We start from the raw sequence: 27,956 nt of genomic DNA, 5'->3' as shown, positions 1-27,956 counted from the left end.
ATGATGACAGCAATTCATGCACTCAAAACATTGCAAGCTAACGCCGATTTAACCTGGCTGGTAACCCGAGAACACTTGTTCGAAAAACTACATTGAAATATTAAAAGACATCTATGTAATCACAAAGTCCAGTTATCCACACAAAACTGGAGAAAAATAAAAAGAAACTTTGAATATTACAAAATTTCCAAGATAATTAGACTCCTCATCCTAATTTTTCATTATTACTTTGCTTTTGTGAAATTCTTGGTTTTATTTTATGAATATACCTATTGGATACTTTTACGGTTATCAACATGATATAGAGAACATTTTATGGTACATGTGAATAAAGAAATCACCTCCTTTGTAAGCTTCAAATTAATGGGTGCCTAGGGGGTAAAGGTGGCCGGAGCATGGTACTGATCACATCACCCCCAAAATGACAAGAGATCAAGAATGTGTGGGGCCTTACCCCCACATTTCCTAAAATGTGCCTTCATAGCATGGTGCTATTTGCACAGGGAACTTTACCTTACCTCCTTCGTAAATATACATGAGCATAGGGCTGATGCATTTTATCTACGAAAAAGATACCTGTGTGTAAATTTATCAACATTTCTGCAGCTCTGACCATGAAGCATTTTGGCTATTACTGAATGTCTATGAGTGAGGAAAGCTCAATGCCTAAAAAGAGGAAGGTGCTGCTGGAACACTGGTTTTCATTTGCATTGGCAAATCTAGAAGTGGATAAACAAGGAAGTATTACCTGGATATACATTATTGTTACTATTAAAAAAAATGTATCCAAGTCAGGGATTACATTCCAGTTTATCAGCCTACTATTTATGGTGATTCAAATATCATGGAGCTTCTCGGGCACACCACAAAAGAAAAATAATGAAATTAACAAAGAGTAAAGGATGGGGTGAAAGAACTGTGATTATCTTGTAAAAGAAAAGGGACTCTTTAATTTACCTACATTCTGGGGGGTCTTAGTGGTAACATTTAAGGATTGTCTTCACAAAATGAAATTTTGCAGTTATGTTTGAAAGAACAATAAAAAAAAAATGCGGTACGAATGTACACTTTCACAGTACAAATGAGGGCTAGGCCAATACCAATAAAAGATGTATCAGTTTGAACTCTATCACTCACACAACAGACATTTTTCTGGAGTCCAAGTGTCAAAGCAGTCTTCAAAATTCAGAGCAACACTTTCATGGATTCTAAATATCTTCAGAATTATGCAAAATATATATTTATTTTGCACCAGCAATTTGCATAAAAATGGATTTTGTTATTATTATCTATTTCAACACTGTGATTATCTTGTAAAAGAACTTTTGTCTATTTTGAAGTAAATCTCTACTAGATTGATATGATACGATTCAATGAGCATGCTAATATTTTATCATTTATAAGTATCCTGGACAAATATAAATTGTTATAATAGGATCTGCATCAGTGGAAATCAGTAAGCTCTAGTATACACATTTATCAATGCAATTACTCTTAACTTTACCAAAACACAAACACCAATTATTGGTTTATACTGTTAAGAACTGATAAATCAGCTAGAAAACAAGAAAAGCAAGTGAACAATAGTGTTACATTGATAAAAAAAAAAAAAGTTTCAATTCTCACCTTGGTTTTGAAGCAGAGGAACTACCAACTGTTTTCTGAAGCAAGCCATTAACCTTCACACCATCGCTCCAAGCACCATAAAAATGGCCTTCGATCTTGTCTCCATTTGGAAAGACAAGGCTTCCTTTGCCATTGAAAGTGCCAATTTTGGAAAAATCTCCTTCATAGTAAGAAGAATCTTCAAAAACCATAATTCCAAATCCCTGTACATACACAAAAAAGGGATGTTAAATTAAATTTGTTAATAATGTTGACACGTTCATTTTTGGTGAGAGGTCATGAATCAGCAGTTAATTGTCATGCAATGACTGTGATTTAATTATACTCATAGAGTTCTATCTTAGTTTCCACATATTTCTATTTCATTTTCTTGGTCTACTCATTCGTCTTCTCATGTGAACCATTACAACTAATGAACTGCAAAAATAATCTGTGAGTAAACAAATAAATGAGAAAAACTACAAACACAAATATAAACTTGTATATTAGTATTCCTTTGATATATACGAGGTTTGGCTAGAAAAAACCCGGATTGATGTTGCTATTGGCAAACAACGAATGCGCAAAGGTTGAGCAATGCATGATTCTATACTACCATACCCTGCCTACAGAATGACTAATTGCCCTGGGTGCAGGCCTCTCAGTTTCGCTTGGACAAAGCGGAACGTGCGTCTGTGCTCCGTTGGAAAAATGCTGAGTATTAAAATGGAACAGCGTGTCAATATGAAGTTCCTTTACAAACTGGGGAAATCCGCAACAGAAGCGTACGACATGTTAAAATCTGTGTACGGGGATGAGTGTTTATCACGCACACAAGTGTTTGAGTGGTTTAAACGGTTTAAAGAAGGACAGGAAATGATCCAAGACAACCCACGTTCAGGACGACCATGCACGTCGAAAACGGAAACAAATATTCAAAAAGTGAGTGATGTGATTCGAAAAGATCGTCGATTGACCATTAGAGCAGTTGCTGAAATCACAGGAATAGACAAAGAAAGTGTTCGACAAATTTTACACGAGAATTTAAACATGAGTAAAGTGTGTTCAAAACTCGTGCCAAGGAACCTGACATTGGAACAGAAGGAAGCTCGAGTGAACATTTGTGCGGACACTTTGAAGAACATTGAAACAGACCCTACATTCTTAGAGAGATTGATAACCTGTGATGAATCGTGGTTTTTCACGTACGACCCTGCCACAAAGCACCAATCAATGCATTGGAAGACCCCGAGTTCGCCACGTCACAAGAAAGCTCGCATGAGCAAGTCCAAATTCAAAGCCATGATGATTGTCTTTTTCGACATTCGAGGCATTGTGTACGTTCATTGGGTACCCGAGGGTCAAACTGTAAACCAACATCATTACATTAATGTGCTGAAAACCCTTCGTGAGCGAGTAAGAAGACGACGACCTGATTTGTGGCAACGGAAGTAATGGATTCTGCACCAAGACAATGCTCCTGTCCATACGGCCCTGTCAGTGAAGACATTTTTGGCTAAATATGGCATCCCAGTGTTAGAACATCCACCGTATTCACCGGACCTTGCTCCCTGTGACTTCTTTTTATTCCCCAGAGTGAAGTCCGCCCTAAAAGGAACCAGATTTGAGACAGTAGAAGCTGTGCAAAGAAAAGCGACGGATGTAATGAACATGATCTCCGAAAATGACTGGCAACACTGCTTCTTCAATGGAAAATTTGTATGGAGCAGTGTACAGATCGTGCAGGGGAGTACTTTGAAGGAGATAAAGTTCCTGTTGTACAAAATGCCGAATAAAAGATTTCATAGCATCAGTCCGGTTTTTTTCTAGCCAAACCTCGTATCTCACCAAACACACAACATCACTTCGTGTGATTAGAGCTCTTGTTTTGCCACTGTTCCCACCCCACCTTCTATAGGCACCCGCTGACTTTTGCGCTTATTGTTGTGGTAAAGGATCCATTTTTCATCTCCCATCACCATTCTGTCCAAAAATGGCTCCCTTTTGTAATGGGTCAGTAGATCAATGATGTCCACATGCTGCTGCTGTGGTGTCAATACATGAGATACCCATTTTTCCAGTTTGGACACAACCATGAGTTATGAATGGGTCGATGACAGTGCTGTGTCCAATTCTTCAACCATCTGATGTGGATTCTTCTCAAGAGTTGCTCTTAGAACGACGTTGTCCAGCTCGATGGGTCTCCCTTGTCGTGTTATATCAGTGAAGCTGGTGTTTCCAGACCGGAATTTTGTGAACCATCTTTGACATTTGCAGACATCAAGGGTCCCGTGACCATACACGACATTGATGTTCTGTGCCGCAATGGTAGCTGAATGTCCCTGTTCGAACTCATAAAGTATGACATGCAGTATATGTTCTTCAGACACCACAGTATTCCATACATACAACTTGCTGCAGACCAATCTCGCTCTGTCCATGAATACACAATAAACTGTCGTATCCATTGATAGTATCGTGATCTTGGAATAGTTTGTAATTCCCTGTCACATGGCATTCTTTCCCCAGCCTTGCAAAAAACTACATTACTTATGGGATGGCCCAATATGTATTCATAAACTTGCTATGAAAACAAGGGTACGTGAAATATAATTCAGGCCGTTAACACAATATACCTCCAAGAGAATTAAGTTTTTTTTTTTTAATCGACAGATTTCAATGTTTTACGTAATATAAAATTGGTTCCATCATACGGAAAATAAAAGTAACGGAGATATTTGATCCCAAAAGCATAGCCCACGTAAGTAAAAACCTGTGATGTGTGTCACAATTGAACGCAGGCTTGTGTGGCCTGTTCTGTTGCTACACTGTGAAATGTTGCTGTTGATTGGCTCATTCCCAAGCAACTTGTGTTGTATGACGCTTTGGTCTGAAATCTCCCTTACACCCCACGCGTAAGCAATGGCGGTGAAAATTTGTTTACATATATTTTACCATTAATGCAATCTTGACCCGCATGTTCCTTGTGTTCACCAATACAATAGTTACATAAAAAATAATACTCACTGTTAGGTTAGAATTTACAAAAGTTCCCTCATAGTAGATGCCATCAAGAGTCACAATCATCCCTGCACCATGCTTCAAGTTGTTATGCCACATTCCTAAATACTTCTCTCCTATAAGAACAAGAATGATCAAGTGATTATTTCTTAGAATTCACAAGTAAAGTATGATTCTACATTTTATAGCTTACAAAATCAGCATATAAAATAAAATATTTAAATTTTCCTCATGATGCTGGGTGAACACTGAAAATTTTCCTTTATTGGAGACTGAACCCAGGACTACACAGTGAAGGCAAAATCACTAACCACTCAGCTACAACAGGGGGGAACTGAGTTTCGGAGGTAGCAGGAGATAGAAGACACACACACACACCTAATGTTCCACATATACATAAACTTTTCTCTCGCAGGTATAGACACCTCAGTGGTGAGTGTGTGTAGTGCTTGACTCACCAGATGACCACCCTCTATTAAAATTGATCCTTTGGTTTGGTTCAAATGCAATGTAGTTCACTCCAAAATGAGCAAAAAGAAAATGATTTCATAATACAGATGCTAATTTTGTACCTGTCCTGATGTCATCCATCACACCGTAGCCTTGCTTCATGCCTGCTTCCCACTCTCCAATGTACACTGAAGCAGCTGATGCAACAAACTGCCCTTGCTTATACACACCATGGCCACTGGGCAGTCCATCCTTAAAGTACCCCTCATACACGTCACCATTTGCATATCTGCAAGAAGTACAAGAACTGATATGTAATCATTTCACATCATCTTGTTTACAATTTTGTTTAAGTCAATCACTCTCTAATACAGAAGGTTGTTCGCTTTATATTCGACCATTTTTGATTCGGTGCTGCCACCTGGCCTATCATGCTGGAACTATGGGTCTGCTGGCGGGAGCAGTGTTGTGTCTGATCTTGTAGGTGCGTGAGTGTTGGTAGTGAATGTTATCAAATGGTGCCGAAAATCAACCGGTATTGGGAGGGTTACGTAATGGCCCTTTCCATGCTAAGTTTTCATACGTACGCATTGTGAAACAGTGTTGGGAGAATGGGTTAACACTCGGGATGACTACTGCGAAAGCTATTGTGGCCCATTACACAAAACAGGCTCTCCTTGCGAAACATTCACCCACGAAAACCACCAGGAGAAGGGCTGCAAGCAAAGTGTCATTGCTGGTGGTCATATTCGGGCAATCACATACCGTGACATTGACGGCAAGGGGTGCAGCAACTTTGTTCGTCAGTGCAGGGAAAGTTTCCCTCGTGGCTTTATGGTTGTGACGGGATTCGGATATGAAGGTAAGCTGATGATACACAAGGCGGACAAAAACGTGAAGGTGAATGCCAGATACTTCCAAGACTGCATTCTGACACCTATCTATCAGAGAGACATCCCACAATTGTATGGAATGGTCGCGAACCAGGTGATGATCCATATGGATAAGGCTTCGAGTCATACCGCCAGAACATCACTATGTTTTTATCAGGAAATGGCAGAGGAATTAGGAATTCGTGTCATTCCGTTTGAAGACATTCCTGTGAAAAGCCCAGATGCCAGTCCAATGGATTTTTGGACTGTTGAAATGATGTCTTCAACATCGCCGCCCGCACACCCTGGATGGTCTATGGAAAGCTTGCAGGGAGGAGTGGAACAGAATTCCCATGCCTGCCCTGCGCTGGAGCTTGCTGCAGTGGAAACTGCGATGATGGGCGATAGTCCACACTGCTGGGGGTCCAATAGAACATGATCGGTGGTGGCAGCGCAGTATCTCTTAAGGTGAGTACCCGTCAAAAATGGTCGGATATAAAGCGAACAACCCTGTATACATATAATAAAATTCTTATTTATTACAAATATTTTTAATGTGTAAGCAACAGCACAGATATGATCCTTGCTATGTTAGGTTACTGTACTAGATGACTTTTGTGTGTGTGTGTGTGTGTGTGTGTGTGTGTGTGTGTGTAAAAGGTAAAGGTAAAGTGCTCCCCTGTGCATAGCACCATGCCATGAAGGCGTATAGGGGGTGTGGGTGTAACGCCCCACACTTTCTTGAACCGGTCGTGAATTGGGGTGATGTGATCAGCATCATGCCCCTGACTGCCTTTACCCCCCAGGGTTTCCCCCAGGTACCCATGTTATTCGACGCTGGGTGGGCACCGGGGCAGCTTCCATCGTTAGAAAAGTTCCCGGTTTTGAACCGGCCGAGGATCGAACCCGGGCCCTTGAGCATGGTAGTCAGACGCGTTACCGACTGAGCCTCAATCAATCAAACACCGGCAATAAAAATGGGACACCAAGATCCTGAAATAATCGCTTCCCTTGAATTTTCCCCCTAATCTGTGTCCTACTATGTAACTTCACTCACCGCCACAAATTATGTGTTGTGAAAAACAAGATCTTTCCTATCACTTTGCATGCAACAACTAATTTTAAATAACTATTGGCCAAAATTGTATGATGCTTGTACAGTCACGGACACTGCCGGGTTGTAGAATTGTTACAACCCACCAGTGTCCGTGACTGTACATGTTAACGTGCTAAGGTGTTTTTACCATTATGATTAATGCTCTTATGAGCTTAGTGTTACTATTATGTTCTCAATAGGTTACGATTATTAGCTTTGATTGACTTAATATTAGGGTTGAGCCGATAACACTTTGAACCGATACCGATGATGATACTCTTACCAATTCCCACCTATACTGATACTTGAAAATTACAATAACTAAAATTTGTTCAAAATATTGATTAATATTGGTGTGTAAATAATCTTCTCTGATTATATGCATGAATTTACCAATATATTTGCTTTAGAATATTAAAGAATTACATCAGAATATTATATAATCAAAAAATACAGTTTTTCTTTAATAATTTGTGCAAAATAAAAAGAAAGTTTGAAATTTGCATGTTACCAAGATAATTAGATTACGCAAAAATGTTGTGCGGCACTTTTGCGGACCCCGTGAAAGGAAAATATGCCAAAAAAGTATCGGCTGGTATTGGTAGATGAATTCCAATTGATACTTTCTGATACCGATACCACTGGTATTGGCTCAACCCTACTTAATATTTCCACATGGAAAAAAAAAAATGTTTACGACAGCAGCAACTTACAAGTACAGTCACTTACACGACCTACTTTTCACAACACAATTCCTCACAAACTAAAAGCTGCAAATTATTTCTTCAATATTAATTTCACTCTCTCAGTATTTGAAACATCTTCCTCATTTCGCAGTGCAACTTGTACATCACACAATAAAAATTCAGGGGATAACAGGGTAATTATACAAGACAACTCACAAAACAAGATTAAAACTGAAAAATGATGCAATAACACGTACCTTAACACGCCTTTGCCACTCTCTTTACCATTGCTCCATTGCCCCTCATACACAGTGACGCCATCTGTTCCTGGAGATTCTTGTCTGCCAAAACCATGTGGCATATTGTCAACAAACTGACCAACATATGTTTTACCATCTGGCCAAGTTATCTTGCCTTGCCCCTGCATTTTGCCACACAACCAGTGACCTGGAAAACATAAAATATTATGCTACTGTACATAAAGTTCAATCAACAAAGAAAGTTCTGTACGAGATTCATGCAAAATATGTCCTCTCCCACACAACTCACCAGCACAAATACTGATTGTCATAACTTTATTTGATCGAGCTCAAAATTTAAATCCAAATACAATGAAAAAATAATATAGCTCAATTGGCTTCAGTGAGCATGTTCTAGTAGTGTAGCAACACACTGATAGATGTCTCTACTTTAGCATCTTCTGTCTACAGTATAATACATAAGTAAAATGACTAAGATGCAGCTATAGGAAAAAAGGAAATACTTGGCTACAGAAAGATAAAACATTGAAATGTTAAATTGATGTTATTCTTATATCTATACATGAGAAATTATAATGACTCTCACTTTCTAGTTGTTCATGTGTAGCCAATTTTGCACGTTGACACAGATGGTACTAGTACAAATATTATATGCCTGGATGTATGGTGTAAACAAGAAATGAAAAGTCTTAATTCTTCCTACTGTTTTTGCTTAAAACTTATTGTTGTTAAAAAGTCAGAAAGTTAACAATGAAACTGAAAAAAATTCAGTTAAACTGTAAACATTTCAAATTTTATTCGTCACAATATTGTTGCCAGTAGCAACCATAAATTAGAACATTTTGCACAATTTATTCTCCTAATGAGGGGAATTTTTCAAACAAAATGGCAAACATTTAAACTAGAAAAATTTGGAAGAATTATAACATGGATGCACTTAATGTATTATGTAGGACAAACTTATGTATTTATGCACATCAGTGAAAAAAAAATGTATCATTGTAAGAAGAGGAACAACAAAAATAAGAAAATAAACAGGATATTTTATTATTAATGCAATGTGAATTTCCAAACATAGAAATTACTGCTACCCCACAAGTTTACCCTTGAACCTGAAAATAAACTAGCAGATATCTTCCTACGTTTAATGCAAAAAAAAAGTGTAGAGTACATACCTATAATGTAACACAAATTTTTAAATATCAACATTTCACAAACCTTCTAACAGACAGGTTAAAAAACAATATTAAAATGGAAAAATTCCGTTGAAGCAAAATTTGGAATGTAGTTAGATTCTCGCTTTGGTATAACTAATTGCATCACACTGGTTCAATTAAATACAGATTTATCCTCATTGACACAAACTGAGTTGGGTTTGATGAGGTAGACGACCTACAAAAACATGAAGAAATAAGCTTCTGAACTAATATAACCATACACATGAATTGTAAAGATGTGGAAAACTCTCTCATCTCTGAAAGTTATGTCATTCCTTGTTGTAAGGCACTTTTCTCTGACTGATGATATCTAAAGCTGATATGAATACATGCAGGGCTGTAGTTGAGGGTATACGGTGGTATACACTGTATACCCTCTGGTTAACCGTACTCTATAGCATATACCTTCTGCTTCAATGCATATACTTTCTACTTTTGATTATTGTAGCTTTTCAGTTTAAATGCAATCATTAAAATACTTGTATCATATTTTTTTTATTTGAAAAGTGCTCTCACTATTGTAACATACCTCTGCTATGTCAATTATACTTATAGCAACATCATCACTACTCTATCAGCAATGACATTTTTCCAGAAGTCAAATTATTCCAGCCATATATTTCATGGAAACATGATCCCTACCTAAAGTTTTGAGAAAATTTGTGTGTACCCTGTATTGGGACTACAGTACTGAATACATGCATTGTTACTATTCTACTAACATGCTCAAATGAGTGAAAATGTGAATGTAATTACAACCATACCTGTATAGGTGGCATCTTTGAAGATGGGATGTTTTGTGAATTTGTACTCTGCACTTCTCAATACAGGAGGTGTATGGCTGTGAGTTTTCTTCAAGCTCTTCCTGATTGCTGTTTGCAGAGCCTGTAACCACTCAACCTTGTCTTGGGGTGTTGGAGTGAAAACAGTCAGGCTATCTTCTGGCATCGTCAAAAGAATAGCATTCTAGGAAAGAAAGCGTTGAATTTTTTTACACTAAAAGAAAGCTTACAATCCAGTACAGTGGAACCTCGACTTTTATAACGCACCAAGGTGAAAAACTTAAAGTGAGAGTAAATTGTATAACATTTTGGTTAATTGGGACCACGAAGATTGAATGTATAGAATGGAAAAATGAAAAATCTGGGAATTTATGATTTCATTTATTTTACCTGTCTTGACATGGATTACTTTCTAGGTCATCCTCCTCCCTGCTCACGATGATAGCAAATGTTAATGAATATATTTTGAGGGCATACTGTGCATCATGTATTTTTTCCTTTTCACTTCCAACTTTGAATTTATCTTTTTTAACACTGATTTTCTTCCACTTTTGGTTAATTGCAACGATGAGAACGAATGATAATTAGACGAAACAGACAAAGAGAAATTCAACAAGAAAGCTAAAGATTGCAGGTTTGTGCAAAACATTTTGATGCTGAAACACAAGTAGCACATATTGGTCCTCCCTCTTACCCAGTGTATTTGCTTGCATGCAAATAATGAAAACGAAACAAGAGGGTCAACTTCCATGTACACACATGTGAAATATTCAGAGAACAGGATAAATAACATGAAGATGGCAAATCTGAAAAGTAAGCTTTGTGGCAATACTGTATTGGCATTGTGTTGTAATAGGTAGTACAATGTATTATGCATGATGTAAAATATACTCCTGTACAAACCTGCAATTTCTATCCTCTTGGAAGATGAAAGGTATTAAATCTAGACTTGAACTGCACACATAAAACTACTCATGTTCAATTTGCAAGAAAAACTGAACTCTTTCTGAGGTGACAACACTGTTTGCCATGTGGTCACATTACATGCTTTACTTTCTCCTTCTATTCACATGGTAACAATATTACCAAAGCACAAAATAGTATCTTGCTTCTTTTTTTTCAAAATGTATCAGCCTATAACTTAAGGAACTGAATAAAATGTCACAAGGGTAAAGCACAATTACAAATTTGAGTTTCTAAGATGATTAATGACTTCAAATTCTATCTTTGAACATTATGGTGTTGTTTATATAAAAATATCAATAAATGATCACTCTCAAATTTACAGGAATTTAAATTTAAATCTTCATGAGGGGTGAGTTTTTCTGGTCACAAGCATTTTTTTTATACAGTGGATTTCTTAAATTTGAAGTTGGATAATTCGAAACACACTGTAATTTGAACAGAAGTTTATTCCCCTTGAAATCATATTTAATGATACACGTTTTTGTTAATTGAAAATTTTCTCATGTCCCCTTGGAGTTGGAATTAAAAAGAGTCTGCTTGTACATATAAAAGATTTACACTATTTACTGAAGGACTTTTTAACATGAAGGTTTTGATGATAAAGTAAAAAAATCCTGAATAATAATATGTAGAATTTATTCAAGTGAAAACTTTCAGACGTAAGTAAAAAAAGTCTCTGATGGTTGTTTACAAGAGTAACGGTGGACTTGCCCATGTATAGGGCAATTGCTACAATATGTTGCTCAGATATAGCTTTCAAATGTTTTGAACACACTGACAGAAAAGAAAACAAAATGATTGGTTGACTCACTCGATGCAGCTGCAAACTGCCACTAGAACAAGTCCAATTATTGAAAACAATAAGTTATTATTAAAATGTTATGAAGTGATATATGCTTGTGAAGTATAAAACTTAAAGTTAACAGGAAATTTACCTTGTATGTTTCTGCATCTTCAAGAGGCTTGACCCACACAGTCTTCAAGGGGAATACAGTCTGCACATTCGAGGAATGAATCAGAATGTCCGTAAGCAATATGAACCAATGAGACGCAAAACGTCCAGCATTCAACAATGTTATCGGATGCGAGCGTGAATCCCTAATGTAACGCAGTTTTGGTGTTTGAAGAGATTCAAATATCTTGCCTGAGCTTTCCCAAAACTGTCTTGTTAAGTCCGCTTCACATCTTGTTTTCTTGATCTCGTCACACAACTGTTCCCATCGAACCAATGAATCCTGGAGCTTCTTACAGACGACAAATTCTGCATGGTCTTCGTAATCTTTCAACAAGCACTGAACAAATTTTGTGTAAATGGTTAACCTATTGAGAGGCTCCAAAAGTAAATGTGCTACGACAACTTTTGCAGAGCTTTTCTTCTTTGTGGCGAGGTACTTGCCAAATATATCAGGCAACTTTTTTGCATTGTGTAATCCTGATGCAATTGTCGTAAACCCACCAACTACCATTACCCCACACACTGAATCAAGATATGTTCTATATATGTAACAAAATTCTTCCACATGTTGAACTACTTTGACACCATCAAGTCTCCTCTCATGTGATATGTATTCAGATAATGAAAGTATATTCAAGGTGGTAATATACAGTATATCACTGTAGCTATTGAAAAGCAACTCATAATGTTCACTAACCGTGAATTTCTTGTTGTGCTTCAATATCTTAAAAATTGTTTCTTGAACAACCAGGCCTTGTTCTAAAAATATCTTCTCATCAGTCAAGTATTCCAAAACATTACTTGCATACTTAGAAAATACACAGCCACATAGGTTGATGGATGAAAATACTTGCTTTGGTAGTAACATACAATCGGGACTTTCTGGGAGAGATATTTTAACCATGCCACTCGGAGCACCAACACTGAAAATGAATGGATGCATCATATACAATCAATCCAATTCCAAACTATATTCAACAGTGTATTCAGAATAGAGTACTACTTGTCATACCTGCACACAAGAATATACATCTAATATCTTAACTGCAATGGAACTTTAAAAGCATTTCATATGGAATGTAGGCTGTTAATAGAAGTTATTGAAAGTAAAATATCCCTGTAAGTTTCAGTAGATGTTTTCATTTTTTATTGCACCACCAAAAGTATGAAATTGCAAGACTTACAAATTAAAGTTAAGGCATCAAGTAACTATGAAACTTACTATTTTATAGTAAAAAAAAATTATCACAATCTCTACTGTGTTAAGTCTTGACAAAAATAGTATGCCACTAATATGTACTTCCCGAAAATTTAACTGTCTGCCCCAAGATATTAATAAGGTCGGAAATTGTTAATGTGGCAACATAGCTCTAGAGCACCAACAGAAAACAGCCAACTTTCCAACAGCATTCTTTACTAGAAGAGAAACAAAGTGGTAAATGAATGATTTACATTCTGGTTCATACCATGAAGTCGAAAACTACATTCATCCCCAACATATTAATAGAGATCAAAATGTAAAACTTAAATGTGGGAAATAATGTAAGAGACTATTTGCAATTCTGCACCCTGTCCAGTGTTAACACACACATGCACAACAATTAATATTTCTCACAACATGCAGCAAAAATGTGATCGTAATATGGGAAATTTGATACCTGGGTAACCATCTACTACAGTGGTTCCCAAAGTGTGCTCCAGGGCACCCTGGCTGGCTTACTGGGGCGCTGCAATATGTTTCAATATTTTTACTGAAATGACACTTACGGGTTATTCCATGCCAAACCATCCAATGTTGGTTGCATGACCATTTTAGAAAAATTTCATTTTTAGTACGTATGTTTGTACACGTTTCTAGGTATCAAAACCAATGTTAAAAAAAAAATTGTTGTCTTTAGTTCTCCTGGTGCAGCCATTTTTCCTACATGGCGCATGGCTTGTTTTGCTCATGTAGCACTTTTCAGAAACTTTAATATCTCAAAAACCATTAGAGCTAGAGACCTGAAACAAAATTCATTTTGTAGCTAATGAAGGATACTTTGTATGATATTCAAGTATGTTTTGCTTAAACTTGCATCGTAAGTACGAAAATTATGGTGGAAATTGGGGTAACAATAGTTAAAAAATTGGATTTTTAAGCCCGATTTTTTCAATGAAGGGGTTTAGTCTAAGGCTTCATTTTTTTTAATGTGTAAACCTGCCTGCAGGGTGTCTGTAAATAAAATATCAGTGCTTAGAAATGCAACCCTTTTTTTAAAGCATGGGCTCAAACATGGCCATTCATTGAATTTTGACAGTTTTCGGGATTAAATATCTCAGATGGGTCCTCTTAAAAAATTCTGAAAATAGGTCCAAAGGAAGCCCTGCATGAACCAAACTCTTAGTAAAAATCTCAACTTTTAGATTCAATATGAGGTAACGTATGTCACCTAATTTCTGACGTTGCAAAGTAAGGTTAAACTACATCCCATACTTAGAATAACAAAGTCTTTTTTTTTTCTTTTTTTAAATTTGGGATAAATAAAGCCTCAGAAAATATAGTAACATAAGGTTTTAATACTTGACTTACCAGAAATTGAAATTACAAGGTATGACAATTGAAAATCTGCAAAATTTCATTGCAAAAGGTTTGATTTATTAGGTACCGATGACCAGTTGGTGTTGTCAGTTGCTCCAAAACTGAGCTTCCCCTCCATTTTTTAAATGTAGCAGTACATGCAGCTTAAGATAGGCAGTAGCATGTCCAGGAATTTCGAAAGGGAGGGGAGGGGGGTAACATATACTTTTTTAGTATACAGCCCTGTTATTGGCACATTATCCTGCCTTTGACGTAATTTTGTTTATGGAATACTAGGCCAAAGGTATTGGGTTATGACCCCCACCAATCCCTCCTTGGGCACTCCACTGAAAGTAGGCTATTTATTTTGGAGGGTCAAAGCTGGTAGAATATATATTATCTTTTGTTTCCTTTATTTTTCACACCCCCAGAAAAGACATTCGTTGAAGTAGATGTGTCACGCACAGCAGAAGATTCAGAGACATGTTTTGATAGGATGTGAGGCAAGCCTGGAATTGATCTGTGCATGTACAATCTCTGCTGTCATTCTTCCTTTGCCTAATGTGCCGAGAGTAGTGACTTGTGAATGTTCGTTACCTTTGACAGGAAATGGAGTGTTCTGTAAAATTTTTAACTGGAGAGGATTGTCATAAATACACTTTTCGTAAGACCTCACTAATCTTAACATATGATAAAACACTTCTTAGGTCAAGACTACAGGTGGATGGCTTAGAGATATGCAAATACCATTGAAAATAGTTTTTATATGGTAAAGTATGTTGTGACCTTCAAAAGTACCATTTAAAGAAAAAGTTAAGTAAGGGAATTTTAAAAATCAATTTGCATGATATGGTAAGGCAAAAAAGTGTCAAGAAAGCCTTATACCAGTTAAATCAATATGCCTGACATGTTGGAGTAAAATCTGGAGAAAATGATTCACTTAAATGCCAGAATGGAAATGATGTCTTTGTGCCAACACAAGAAAAACTAAAGGAAATGAATGAAGTCTGTTCTGTTTATGATGTATCTTCTGTTTCAGAACTGAGGATGCTGATGGCAGAGAAACAATAAAGTGCTCTTGCTCGAAAAACTATTCACATCAGACAAAGAGTGCAAAGGAAACTGGAGAGTTGCTTTTCACAAAGTATTAGAACTGAAGAAAAGGAAAGTAAGTGTGACAATCCCTTGTGTGGCCAGTACAATCATATAATTAAAATTATAAGAAGAAAAATTTAAATTAACAGAAATAATGTTGAAAAGGTCAGAATCATCAGTTTGATTGCTACCACTTGGCCAAGAAAAAATATGTGACGAACTGAAGGTTTCTGATGATTTACTTAGGAACTTAGAATTCTGACTGATTTAACGAAGAGAATGAATAGGAAACTGGAGCTGACAACACCAACTGGTTTTGCAATGAAATTTTGCAGATTTTCAATTGTCATACCTTGTAATTTCAATTTCTGGTAAGTCAAGTATTAAAACCTTATGTTAAACCTTACTTTGCAACGTCAGAAATTGGGTGACACACGTTACCTCATATTGACCAAAACGAGTTGAATCTAAAATCTAATCTAAAAGTTGAGATTTTTACCGAGAGTTAGGATCATGCAGGGCTTCCTTTGGACAAAATTTCAGATTTTTTTAAGAGGACCCATCTGAGATATTTAATCCCGAAAACTGTCAAAATTCAATGTACGGCCATGTTTGAGCCCATGCTGTAAAAAAGGGTTGCATTTCTAAGCACTGATAATTTATTTACAGACACCCTGCAGGCAGGTTTACACATTTAAAAAAAAATGAAGCCTTAGATAAACCCCTTCATTGAAAAAATCGGGCTTAAAAATCCAATTTTTTAACTATTTTTACCCCAATTTTCCTACTTACGATGCAAGTTTAAGCAAAACATACTTGAATATCATACAAAGTATCCTTCATTAGCTACAAGAATTTTGTTTCAGGTCTCTAGCTCTAATGGTTTTTGAGATATTCAAGTTTCTGAAAAGTGCTACATGAGCAAAACAAGCCATGCGCCATGTTGGAAAAATGGCTGCCCCCAAATGAGCCCCAAACTTTTATATTTGAAGAAATCAGTTTCCAGGATATGGAAAACTTACCTGAATTTCACACAAAACACCTTCCCGATGTTAGACAATACTACAGGAACTTATTACGGCAAGTAGTTTCTTCTGTAGAAATGAAGAAATCTGTCCGAAGGATAGTAAACTAGTACCCAACATAACTACACTGACAGTTGCAAGTGTTAGATACGCCTACATTCTGACTTGGGCACCCTGGAAAAATCTTGAAACACTAAGGGTGCCATGAAACGAAAAAGCTTGGGAACCACTGATTTACCTATTTCAAGACACATCTTACTATACTACTATGCAAAGGCAAAGCAGCCATTTGAAGGCAAAGCTCTCCCATGTGGAATACATCGAACCACATTGCAGTTGTCATGTGACTTTCCAGAGTGAATTCCACTACTGCTTGTCTTTTAAGTGTCCTCATGATCCAGGGATCAAAAAAATGGCAGAAATGCTAACTATTCAGTATGTCTAGCTCCCTGGATGGGTGCAATGTTCACAAAAATTACTGTTTCACTTCATTAGATACTTCCTCTGAAGTTAAATGGTATTGCATCGTCATGCTTCGCTTATGATCCAATACAACATAAAAATAAAAAACAAATTATATAAAACTTACCTGTGCTTGCCCATGAAGTAGATAAGTCCACCATCTGTCAAAATCAAACTGTAGTCATTTCCTGCTGCAATATCTCTAGCTCTCTCATTATCCAAGAGCTTAACTTGTCTTGGGGAACTTTGGTCAGCATCTTCTTCAATGCACACTTGATGACTCGAGTTTCTTCCCCATCCAAACACTCTCCCATCAACTGTTAATGCAAGACAATGATGAAGTCCACACACAATTTTAATAACTCCACAATAGCTTATTCTGGAAATTAAGGAAGGTTCTGTCCTCGTCAGCATATCCCCAATACCTAGTTGTCCATAATTATATGCTCCCCAGGACCACACCTCAAGATCCAATATACACTTTCCAGCCTGAATTAAAGCATCAGCTCTCAAAGCAATACTTCGTTCCTCTTCCTTATCACTCACAGAGACGTCACTTGACCAGCAAGTTCTGTCACCCGACACCGAATGTTGCAGAAATTTCATCTCTTCCAACTCCCACCCAAAGAGTGATGGTACAGAATCGAACTCTGATTTCTTCACACTTGGAACCTTCAGATCCTCTGTGCTCAGTTCTTCAAAAGAATCATGCAAAGGTCCTTCGCTGAAATCTGAGCTCCCGCTCACATGACGTGAAAATGTCACCACTTTGTCCTGTACAGTTTTCACTCCCTCGTAGACAATATTTGCTACGTGTGACACATTCTGCTTCAACAGTCTTGTGGGATGACTGAAAGAGGTCTCCATGTTAGGAACAGACTCATCCTCACCACCACCGTAACCTGACACCCATGATAACTGCCTTGCTAAAAACTGCCTTGCCGCCTCTGTGTTAATAAACACAATTCCCTTCTTATTATCATCAGAAATCTCATCACTTTCAGATTTTGTAACATCGACATCTTTTTTGCTTTCATCTGATGCCTCATCTTCCCTCGAAACAGCTCTCACGCTAGTATCAGGTGAACTCTCAGATTCCACATTCTTTTCTCCATCTGTTGTATCATCCTCTTTTGTTTCAGAAAGCATATGATTATTGGAAAGTTCTTTTAAATCAGTATCAGATTCCTCATTGCATGTAACTAGGGAAGCCAAGATATCTTTCTCGCTACAAGAGCTATCTGTATTGTATTCGCCAGGCTCACCTTCTGTACCCTTATTATCTGATTCTGCCCTCAATTCTCTCCCCTCTTTGCAATTATCAGAATTAAGTTCTTGTTCAACACTATTACATTCTTCAAAACGGTCATTCTCGCACTTGTCGTCAGTACGAAATGTATGGTTTTGGCTCAAATTATCCACATCCAACTTTGATTCTTCCCACTTTTTATCAGAAACTGTCTCACAAGTTTTTCTATGTATTTCCAATTCACTAGATGTAAGAGGTACACCAAGTGGACAGCTTTCTGAACTGCTTGGAGACGTAATTGAAAGGCTGCCTCCCATACAAACACCACAAGAAGCAACAAAAACATCATCTTCAACATCAACACTACCTTTTAGGTCATCCCCTTCGTTAACTTGAGAAACAGCAACTCCAAAGTCTGCACCACACGAAACCGATACCACGTACCTTCCTCTGAAAAAACTAACCTTTTCTGGAACCTCCGACAAACTATTGAAAGTACTTGTGCAAATGCCAAGCTGAGACTGGCTTCCACAGGCCCACAACTCTCCATTTTCTTCCAAATAGAGTATATATGTTTCACCAATTGCAATAGACTTCACCTTTATCCTGCATCCAGATGATTGGCACCCATGCACGCAAGTCCTACTTTTTTCTTTCAATACTATCTCTTGCAACTGCTCACAGTTGTCAGGTGATGCTTTGAATATGCAACCAAATTCATTAACAATATACAACAAGGACAGATTACATGCAATATCATTTGCTGTATGACCTATTGCACCAAGATTAATATACTCATTATTCACTTCTCCACGATACACTTTGTTGCTTTTTGTAAGAAGAAAAAGGTAGTTGTCGAGGCAGCATATCTTGACTACATCATCAGGAATTTCCACATTCACCACTTTTGTTGCATTTGACCTCTCCCAAAGACAAACATTAGGCATGATAGACCTGCAATGAAAAATTCTCATGTTACCTGATGTTCAGAGACCTATTTTTATTTTTCAAAAGGAACAAAAGTGCATTTGGTTCAATAATAGGAAATAAATATTCTCCGATTTCTGTTATGTGGATAGTGTGGAGATGTGAATGCGGCTGGGAAAGTGTGGATGTGCATCATATAATACTGGAATGTCCAAAATATAATAGGGAAAGAAATACATTACACAAAACTTTATATAATTTAAAAGTTCAATTTCCAATGAACTTGACAAGTCTGGTGGAAAATCCAGATGTTCGAGTGGGATATAGTTTGTTAACATTCTTAAGAAACTGTAACATGTAATGGTAAAGGGAAATTATTTTATTTTTGGGCTCAAGTTCCTTTTGTTTTATTGACATTTCATCATGCTACGAATGCAATTCTTACATGATTCGGTTTCGATCTACTTCTGTTAACACATACTGTGGAGTTTTACAGATTTCATTAAGATTTTGTTCAATATATACTCTTGTAGTTAGGTTAGGCAGGCTAGGTATGTTTTTCTTAGCATTCAAATAAAATCCCTAAATGCATTCTACTAAGGTTCTGATTTACTTCTATATTAATTCCCACTTACTTAGTCGCTTGTCAATGGAAAATACATTGTCCTTGGGAAGCATGCATATTTGCATAAGGTAATTTTTTTTAAGTTGTTGTTTTTTTCAACATAACTTATTTCGAAATACGAACAGTGCTCATTACGTTAAGGAAGGTTCAAATTTCGTGTGACAACGATTGCTAAAGTTCTACGATAATTAGTCTTCCTGCTAGGAGAATTTGAAAAAAAAAATCATAAAACAATCGGACCCATTCCCTATATTTGTTGTAAACTATAACTTCTGTGAAGTAATGCAGGGAAAAGATATAACGATAACTTAAATGTACAGCAATTACGTATATTCTAGAAGGAACTCATGGACAAACAGATTGCTTGATTGATTGTGATAGTCCTTCATAAAATATACTATTTATGATAAAGGAAGAAACATTACATAAAATGTAAATAATTAGTACCCGTTAAAATATACTTCAGTCTTTCCAAATAAAGCTGAATGAAAGCAAAACAAGAATTCATCATCTCCCTTCGTAAAAATAAAAAGAGCGACAAATAAGGCGACAATTTTCACGTCAAAAACAAGATAATTATTTCACTACGAAATCATACATGAAAATAATTCATCAAATGGACATATACATGCATGACATGGAAAGCAACTATCAAAACCACAAACCTACTTGTTGCACATTTAGTTTTCAGCAACAAAGATCCTGTTCAAAAACTATGACCTAGATATGTGTGTGTAAAACTAGATATGTTTAAAACATAAGCTGCAATTTCTTCGTCCAAGACCATACTTAAAAAGATTTGCACGCAGATTTTTTTTTTTTTTTTTCAACTTTACTTTTAACACTTTCTCCTCTACGGTATGTTTCTTGTCTCATTACATATCAACAGCATGCATTGTATATCTGTTCTACGAAGATCCTAGCACATCTGAGAACCTAGGTCGCTACTGGTTAAAAACGATAGATATTCCCATGTAGAAAAATTGTTACTTAATTTAAAGGAAAAGGAAACAACGAATGAGCACATCAGGACATGAAACAATAACTGAAAACGAGGAAGAATAACATTGTTGTAACTTTTGTAAAAATTAGATTATCCGTCATCATCCGGTCTTCACTGCACTATTCAACAAGTGTTGCCAACCACTTTTCGGCTACACACGTAGTCAAAATGTCCCTACAACTGACAAAATGTCCCTATGCCAAGTAAAGCGAACAAAACAACACCTCATGAGCATGTAAAACAGAAAATATAATATACACATTTAATTTTAGCAAATCTTTCTGCTCGATGCTTCCACAATTTAAGAATAACGTTGAAGTCATACATGCTGCTGCTGTGAAGAAGAGATAGGCAGTGGCGTCTCGTCCCTTGAGGCTTCCGGCGTTTAGCCCCTAAAAAAACCGGACGTATTCACGTAATTATCAATCACCATAACGCATAACTATCACACATTCTTTTAAAAGGCGATTTTTACCCACGTAAATTAATCGTCTGTTGCAATGGATACGACAGCGCTCCTAGCGGCATTGATGTCAATTATCGATGTCCGGGGCACGTCGCAAAGGAAGGCGTGGCCTACACCCACCTAAGCTACAGTGAATTTCACATGCTAGCAGAGAGAGGAGGGGAGAGTGCAATGGAATTCAGTGCTGATTCGGGGCTAGTTCCGTTGCGTCGCGTGTTGTTCTGCAGTGTTTTGGTGGCTTTCATTCGCTATGTTTGAGTGAGTTTGGCAGGGTTGATGTTCGAACACAAATTGATGAAGGACATAGGCTGTTAATTACAAGACACAATGAATTTGTCCGGAAAAATAGGCATATATTAAATAGAATTATCGATTGCTTAAAATTTTGTGGTCGACATGAACTTGCTCTACGAGGACATAATGAAAGAGAAGAATCTTTAAACAGAGGCATCTTCCCAGATTTATTATCCCTTCTAAAGAGGGAACTTCGTGTTCTTTATTGTAGTGAAGAGTTGAAAAACATTAACTCTATCAGTAGATTGCATTCATTTTTTATTTAAAATTATTTAGAGTAACAGTAAAAATGACAAACATAGTTTTAATAACTCCAGTGGCAACAGCTGAATCTGAACGATGTTTCAGCACATTGAAGCGTATTAAAACCTGCTTAAGAAATGCAATGGGACAAGACAGACCAAATGCCTTGGCACTTGCTTACAATAGAGAAAGAATACATTTCAAACATAGAGCGCTTCAACGAAAAAGTAATAACAAAATTTGCTGAGCAGAAGAACAGGAGTCAACGTTCGTAGACAGGTATGTTTCACAACAATACCTGTTTCTTTTGTAATCATTTGAATTGTCATTATATTTTAAATTCTTTAAAAAAAATAAGTCCAGTTTTGTAGTTTAGAAGAAGATAAATACCCGTTTTTTTGTAATTCATGTAATTTGTCATTACATTTTAAATTCTTTCAAAAAAGTAAGTCCAGTTTTGTAGTCTAGAAGAAAAAAATACCTATTTTTTGTAATTCACGTGAATTGTTATTATATTTTAAATTCTTTAAAAAATAACCCCCGGCCAAATTTGAGGCCACGAGACGCCACTGGATGTTGGTTGGTGATGCTGTATTTCCTGCAGTCTTCTTCACGTGCCTTTTGTATTTGTATCACTTAACATTGAAAATATTCTTTCCGTTTCCACGTTAGAATGTCGTAATGGTAGCACTATTTTCGCGAGAGTGGAAAGGCTTTAAAAAAAGAACTTGCCTTCAAAGTTCTTGGTAAGCGATAACATGTTCCAATATTCTGATGGAAATTTGTTTGTTCTTTTTTTCTCCTCCATCTCAAGTATCCAGGTAAACCAATCCATTCACTTTCTAATAATACAGCGTTAGGCAGCAAGTGAGATTATCTAGATTTCAAGACATTGAGTGACGGAAATTTTTTCTGCTTTTGTAGCCTAATACAGTAGGTGGGTTTATAAACTCAACTTCCTGAAAGCTATTGAGTTCTTGAACATCTGTTTGGTAGAATTGAAGATAACGTTATCTGAAATTATTCACTTCACCACGAACTTGTCTTTTCTTTTTAGGTGTAGAAGCCATGCTGCAACCAGTGGTGGATCCAGAGGGGAACAGGGGCACGTGCCCCCTAAATGTTCGAGCAAATTATACTCGTAATATGTAATTTACAAAATTAATAAAAAAAATATTACTAATTGTGTGTACACTTCTGTAAAGTGGTGCACCCCGTATATCGTTAAAAATTGCTGAGTGCCGAACATCATTTGAAGTTGGTGCCCCCTGTGCATTGTTGAAAGTTGGTGCCCCCCCCATACACCATTGTAAGTTGGTGTCCCCGAACATGGTTGAAAGTTGGTGCCCACGTGCATCGTTGAAAGTTGGTGCCCCGTATGCCGTTGAAAGTTGGTGCCTCTCGAACATCGACTATGTTTCTTTCATAAATCGTTTGTAAGGAAAGTTTCTCCCTGTTCTTTGTTCCGTCATGAAAGAATCAAAGGACGTGAAAGTAAGGTTTAAAACGCATCCTTCCCAACACTATATGCAGGTGGTGCGATCCAGATTGAAGTCTTAAGCACTCTACAGAAAGTAATTCCGAAATTCATTGTTGAAGAAGATGATCCAGCTAAAGATATAATTGAGGCAGCTAAATTTTATGAAGATGATGTGCAGTCTACTTTAGCATTAGAAGGGGAACTCAAGTTATGGAGACAATTCTGGTTATTGGAAAAAATCTACCCAAGATAATCCAGCAGAGGCGTACAAATTTTCTTCCTTATATCCCAACATTAGAAGTTTGCTTCACCTGTTGTGTGTGATTCCAGTCACAACGGCTACAGCTGAGCGTTCATTCTCCAATCTGCAAAACAAGACCTACCTTAGATATACAATTGGTAATGAACGATTGAATGGTTGGCTCTCCTGAACATTAATAAAGACAAATACCAAGTGAAACCAAAGGAGGTTATTGACATATTTGCAAGGAAACATTCACGAAAACTACAGCTACAGTATTTGTAGGTTGAGTTAAATGTCTGTAGTAAGTTCCAATTATTTGACGATTGAAAAGTTGGTGTCCAAATTACTAGCAGCCTTATCATGTATCATGCATGTTACTGAAAAGGACTCAGGTGCTACATTAAACTAATTATAAAGCAAAAAAAGAATTAAGAAATGAAGTAAAACAGATTGTTTATAATATGAAAATATTTCTGTAACTTGTGCCTTTCTGTGTTCGCGAGGAATACGCTATTGTTAATATATTGTTTTTTTTCACAATGTAATTTTTAAATATATTTGTTCTTAATAACTTGGCCACATGTTGGAATTGGTACTTAAAGAAATATTAAAGTATAAAAGACTTGTTTAACCATGGTAAACTTTAATTTAAAATAGTACTGTAATCTTCATTAGTATTTATGTGTACACTTTTGGAAATTGGTGCCCCCCCCCCAAAACTGAATCCTGGATCCGCCCCTGGCTGCAACTTACAGCATTCTATGTTACAGCTATGAACTTGAGAACCTAGAAACGCGCCCAGAAACACCAGTCACCAAATAACGATTGTACAGTATTTGCACGCACACGTTACGTAGTTATCGTACCGACCAAACTGTAGTCTGCAACTGGCATGCAAGATGTGTCAACATTGTGCAATAATCAAACACAAAGGGACGGACCCTGTGGCCTAGTGGTTAGCACATCGCGCTGCGACGCCAAGGGTCCCGGGTTCGAATCCCGCTCGGGCTTGGTTGTTTGTGAATGTCCATTCATCAATTTCATCATTTCATCACTCGTCCCCCCATCTTCGTAAATTAGCCAAGAGGCACAAAAAGCGAAGTAAAATAAACTAACTAAATCAATCAAATCAAACACAAAGGGAAACTGAGCACGAACAAGTGCAACTTGGTACAACTGACCGGCGAGTAAGCTTTGTACTTTTGCACAATAAAATTTTATTTTCCAACATTGAAAAAAGTCCCTACGTTTTCCCTCGTTTGGCAAAATCTGTCTCTACGTGGGCAAAATATAGTGAAAAGTCCCTATGCGTAGGGACATGTCCCTACGTCTGGCATCACTGTCTCAACTGATTTGTCCCATTGGGGGTTCCCTTATCGCACAACGAGACCAACATTGGCTCCTGACGTCACTGCGGATTTTTCATTGTTAATGATAAAGTTAATATTAGGCGAAATGCCTAACTAACACAGACAAAATGCCTAAGTTGCTAGGTTAGCCTTGATAAGTTTCGTTCTCTTGACATAAATAATACATTTTTACTTTTCAGTGTTATGCTAATAGAACCAAACCCTAACCATGTGCCCTAACCTAACACACGTAACCGCCTCTTGCTCTTGAAAATTGAAATTGTTGTTGGGTCAAATAAAGTGCACGAACATGGCGATAGACAATTTAATTTGCACGGTAATACTCATTGATCCCACTCAGGGCCGGCTTAAGAAGGGGGGGGGGGCGAACCGTGCCACTGACCACAGCGGCAAATTTTCAGGGCGGCAAAATTCGAAGAGATGAAAAAAAAATAAGCCTATTGGTAAAGGTAAAGTGTTCCCCTGTGCTTAGCACCATGCCATGAAGGCGTATAGGGGGTGTGGGGGTAACGCCCCACACTTTCTTGATCCGGTCATGAGTAGGGGTGATGTGATCAGCACCACGCCCCTGACCGCCTTTACCCCCCAGGGTTTCCCCCAGGTACCCATGTTATTCGACACTGGGTGGGCGCCGGGGCCGCTTCCAACGTTAGAAAAGTTCCCGGAAAACTTGAAATTGAAAGTTATAATATTACATTATGTTATATAACTTGTAAGTTATTATATGCCAATCCACCGTTTTGAAGGAACATATCAGTAACCTCGGTATAAAACCAGGAGAGCAGATTTGATGCCTTAACTCCGTTGAGATACGTATCAAGTGGGAGAGGTCTATGATGGGCTCCTTCAAATAATTGGCGAAAATAAAACTGTCCAAATGGTCGCACATGAGGCTCAGTGTATTGCAAACAATAACAGGCGTACATGACGTGTGAAGTAGAGATGGCTACATTTATTCTTATAAAGAAAAAAAGAAAAAAATGGGAAAATTGTTAAACTTCTCTCTCCGAAATTCGGATTGCTTCCGAAATCCGGGTAGTAGAATTTTTGAATCGAGATTTTTAGATTTTCCGGAATCCTGATATTTTTAGACATCCCTGGTGTGAAAGTAAGATATGTTAGGGAAAAGGTTCTGTTTGAGTAAGTATGTCTATCACCTCGAGAACAAAAATCTTGTCATTTGTAAGCATAGTAAACACCAGTGGCGTCTCGTGGCCTCAAATTTGGCCGGGGCTTATTTTTTAAAGAATTTAAAATATAATGACAATTCACGTGAATTACAAAAAATAGGTATTTTTTTCTTCTAGACTACAAAACTGGACTTACTTTTTTAAAGAATTTAAAATGTAATGACAAATTACATGAATTACAAAAAAACGGGTATTTATCTTCTTCTAAACTACAAAACTAGACATTTTTTTTAAAGAATTTAAAATATAATGACAATTCAAATGATTACAAAAGAAATAGGTATTGTTGTGAAACATACCTTTCTACGAACGTTGATTCCTGTTCTTCTGCTCAGCAAATTTTGTTATTACTTTTTCGTTGAAGCGCTCTATGTTTGAAATGTATTCTTTCTCTATTGTAAGCAAGTGCCAAGGCATTTGGTCTGTCTTGTCCCATTGCATTTCTTAAGCAGGTTTTAATACGCTTCAATGTGCTGAAACATCGTTCAGATTCAGCTGTTGCCACTGGAGTTACTAAAACTATGTTTGTCATTTTTACTGTTTCTGAAAAGGTAACCTCTAAATAATTTTAAATAAAAAATGAATGCAATCTACTGATAGAGTTAATGTTTTTCAACTCTTCACTACAATAAAGAACACGAAGTTCCCTCTTTAGAAGGGATAATAAATCTGGGAAGATGCCTCTGTTTAAAGATTCTTCTCTTTCATTATGTCCTCGTAGAGCAAGTTCATGTCGACCACAAAATTTTAAGCAATCGATAATTCTATTTAATATACAGTATGTAACATTCTTATTCGTACACACGGATTTTCAAAGAAAATGCTTTAATATCTGAAAGGAAATACACTCTTTTGAAATTGTTTCTTTACAATTCAATAACTAATATCATTAGGAACATAAAATCTTACCCAAATTCTGTATAACCAATGACAATAATAAATTAAATGAAACTGAAAGAGAAACATGCCATTTTTTGTACAACTTTTCTATTCGTACACTTAATAATATAAAAGAAAAAAAGTATATTCAGAGCAAATTGATTGACAGTTCCAATACTTTGATGCGTATCCTTTGGCTTTAATTACTGCTTGACACCCGTTCTTCATAGAATTAACCAGTTTCCGACATGTTTCAGAGCTTATTTTATTCCACTCGGCTTGCACAACAGTTTTGAACTCTTGTTTGGACTTGACGCCTGCTTTATGGACTCGCCTTTTCAAAATTGCCCATAAATGCTCAATGGGATTTAAGTCTGGACTTTGAGCTGGTGTTTGTAGTAGTTTGGGCACATTCCATATAAGCCAATTCATGTTAACTCGCGCCTTATGCTTACTGTCATTGTCTTGTTGGAATCTGTAGATAGGCGGCATGTCCATTTTTTGGGCACTCTGTTTACATTGTTCTTCAATATGTCCAAATAGACATGCATCCATGATACCATCAATAAACTGGATGGTACCAACACCTTTGGACGACATACAGCCCCAAATCATTAATGACCCACCACCGTGTTTAACTGTTGGAACTGTGTTAATGTGATCATTGTCTTTATTTGATTTTCTCCAGACCCTATTTATCCCATCTGACCCGTATATATTAATCTTGGACTCGTCTGAACATATGACACTATCCCAAAATTCCTGGTCCTTGTGGATGTGCTCTTTCGCGAATGAAAGTCTATTCCTGCGATTCACCTTATTTACATACGGCCTCTTTCGTGGTATTCTGCCATGATATCCATGCTTCCACAAGGCACGTCGGACAGTTTGATCGAACATCATCTTGCCAGCAACATTTTCTACTAACGGTCGTAAC

At 37.0% G+C, this 27,956-nt stretch overlaps 1 protein-coding gene across 2 annotated transcripts in view; it reads right to left on the bottom strand.

Moving 5' to 3' along the window:
- Als2 (Amyotrophic lateral sclerosis 2) overlaps nt 1-20,705 on the bottom strand; it is a 34,024-nt gene extending 13,319 nt beyond the window's left edge. The window contains exons 1-8 of one of the 2 annotated variants that reach the window (XM_083139117.1): nt 20,516-20,705; nt 17,177-19,252; nt 11,891-12,833; nt 9,972-10,173; nt 7,988-8,177; nt 5,199-5,365; nt 4,633-4,742; nt 1,627-1,829 (exon numbers count right to left, since the gene is read on the bottom strand). In XM_083139117.1, the coding sequence (XP_082995243.1) occupies nt 1,627-1,829; nt 4,633-4,742; nt 5,199-5,365; nt 7,988-8,177; nt 9,972-10,173; nt 11,891-12,833; nt 17,177-19,245 (3,884 nt within the window). In that variant the 5' untranslated portion in view covers nt 19,246-19,252; nt 20,516-20,705. The remainder of the gene's footprint in view (nt 1-1,626; nt 1,830-4,632; nt 4,743-5,198; nt 5,366-7,987; nt 8,178-9,971; nt 10,174-11,890; nt 12,834-17,176; nt 19,253-20,515) is intronic. The other variant, XM_083139115.1, reaches the window with a different exon arrangement.
- Between the last annotated feature and the right edge of the window lie 7,251 nt (nt 20,706-27,956).

The sequence above is a fragment of the Lepisma saccharinum genome, chromosome 17 (genome assembly GCF_977018435.1).
Source record: "Lepisma saccharinum chromosome 17, izLepSacc3.1, whole genome shotgun sequence".
In the NCBI taxonomy this organism is placed as follows: domain Eukaryota; kingdom Metazoa; phylum Arthropoda; class Insecta; order Zygentoma; family Lepismatidae; genus Lepisma; species Lepisma saccharinum.
Note: the sequence above shows the minus strand (reverse complement) of the source record. Positions and strands in the feature narration are given on the sequence as shown.